The sequence below is a fragment of the Eurypyga helias genome, unplaced genomic scaffold (assembly GCF_000690775.1).
Source record: "Eurypyga helias isolate BGI_N326 unplaced genomic scaffold, ASM69077v1 scaffold10547, whole genome shotgun sequence".
NCBI classification, from domain to species: domain Eukaryota; kingdom Metazoa; phylum Chordata; class Aves; order Eurypygiformes; family Eurypygidae; genus Eurypyga; species Eurypyga helias.
This window is the reverse complement of record NW_010263673.1, coordinates 1-1489: the sequence shown is the minus strand read 5'-3', so window position 1 is coordinate 1489 and position 1489 is coordinate 1. Positions and strand designations below refer to the sequence as shown.

The following is a 1489-nucleotide window of genomic DNA, read 5'->3' as shown; positions in this document are numbered from 1 at the left end:
TGGAGCAGGGGCAGAGTGTGAGGATCCTCCCCTGAGGAGGAAGGAGCAGCAGAGACATTGTGTGATGGACTGACCCCAACCCCCATTCCCTGTCCCCCTGTGACACTGAGCGGGGGGAAGGTGGAGAATTCAGGAGCAAAGCTGAGCCCAGGAAGAAGGGAAGGGCTGGGGGAGAGGTGGTTTAGGATTTGGTTTTAGTTCTCTTTGATTTTGAATGACGATAAATTAAATTATTTCCCAGTATTTCCTCCATGTATGTAGCAGAATACCACAGGGAGTAAAACCAGGAATGCACATATTTGCTAACTAGGCCAACATTTTAACATTTAAACTGCTAAAAGACGCATACAGTTCTTAAGGGCATAACTTTAACATAATAAATAATTATTGTTATCAACCTTTTACCTTAATTGCCATATTATTTGATTCTGTTGCACCACTGGTAAATATAATTTCCCTTGAATCAGCTCCTATTAAATCCGCAACTTGCTGTTTAAAAAGAAATACAAATAAAATTTGTTAAGATAAAATACAATTAATTCACCATAGCAAAACACATGCAAAATATTTTCAAGAACACCCCCCCCCCTCCTTTGAGCCTTAAAAGGATTGCAGCTATTACGTAACAAAGTTATGCTACAGGTGCAACAGTCTAAATATCTGCATTAATGCAAAATACGTACACAGGAAACCAAAAATCCTGAGGCACCTTTGCCTAAAGGACTGGCTTCTGCTATTTTCAGCTGCTCTAACCTCACTATTTTTTCTTGCGATAAATCTGCTGAAGTACAGCTGAGCAAAGAGGAAGTTACTAAATCCTGTCCACAGTGAACTAACTACAGTTTTATCATCGCTTTTGATTTCCTTTTGACACTGAATTTCCTTGCCAGCAGCAAAACCACTACAACTGGGAGGAGCTGAAGACTCACACGCCTCGCCTTCTCCATGGCGGCCTCGCTCTCCCAGCCGTACGCGTGGGTCCTGGAGTGGGGGTTGCCATAGTAGGCTATCAAGTATGGAAGCATGCTGTCCAGGACTCTGGGATCCTGTGGGACACAAACCCCTCAGCCTTAGCAACAGGGAAGGAAAAGCATCTCTGTCCCCTCTACACATGCAGGCCCTCACTCAGCCCCCGGATTAGCAGCCCTTCTGCTGCAGCGTCTGGGTTTAGCTGAGGCCAGATATCAAAACCCTGAGGGTATTGCACGTTACATACAACGCAGGCTCTGGCAATTTACATTCTGCGCCCTCGCACGTCACCTCCATCTGCACCAAGCCGATCCCAGCAGAACGGCATTTTCTGAGCTGAAGAAATACAAGGTCTTAAAAAAGCCAGGACAAACTACACGGGCAAGAACTTTGGTTAAAATTAATTTCCTGCTGCCCCTCAAAGCAACCCCCGCACTTGCAGACGCCAGTGCAAGCTCCAGCCTGGCCCTGCCACGGCTCCGGCCTGCTGCGCGCCCGCAGAGCACGAGCGGCGGCACCG

At 46.8% G+C, this 1489-nt stretch overlaps 1 protein-coding gene across 1 annotated transcript in view; it reads right to left on the bottom strand.

Moving 5' to 3' along the window:
- LOC104512938 (cysteine desulfurase, mitochondrial-like) overlaps positions 1–1046 on the bottom strand; it is a gene marked incomplete at both ends in the record, with an annotated part of 4897 nt that extends 3851 nt beyond the window's left edge. Inside the window, 2 exons of the mRNA XM_010156128.1 lie at positions 406–489; positions 930–1046. Coding sequence (XP_010154430.1) covers positions 406–489; positions 930–1046 — 201 coding nt within the window. The remainder of the gene's footprint in view (positions 1–405; positions 490–929) is intronic.
- Between the last annotated feature and the right edge of the window lie 443 nt (positions 1047–1489).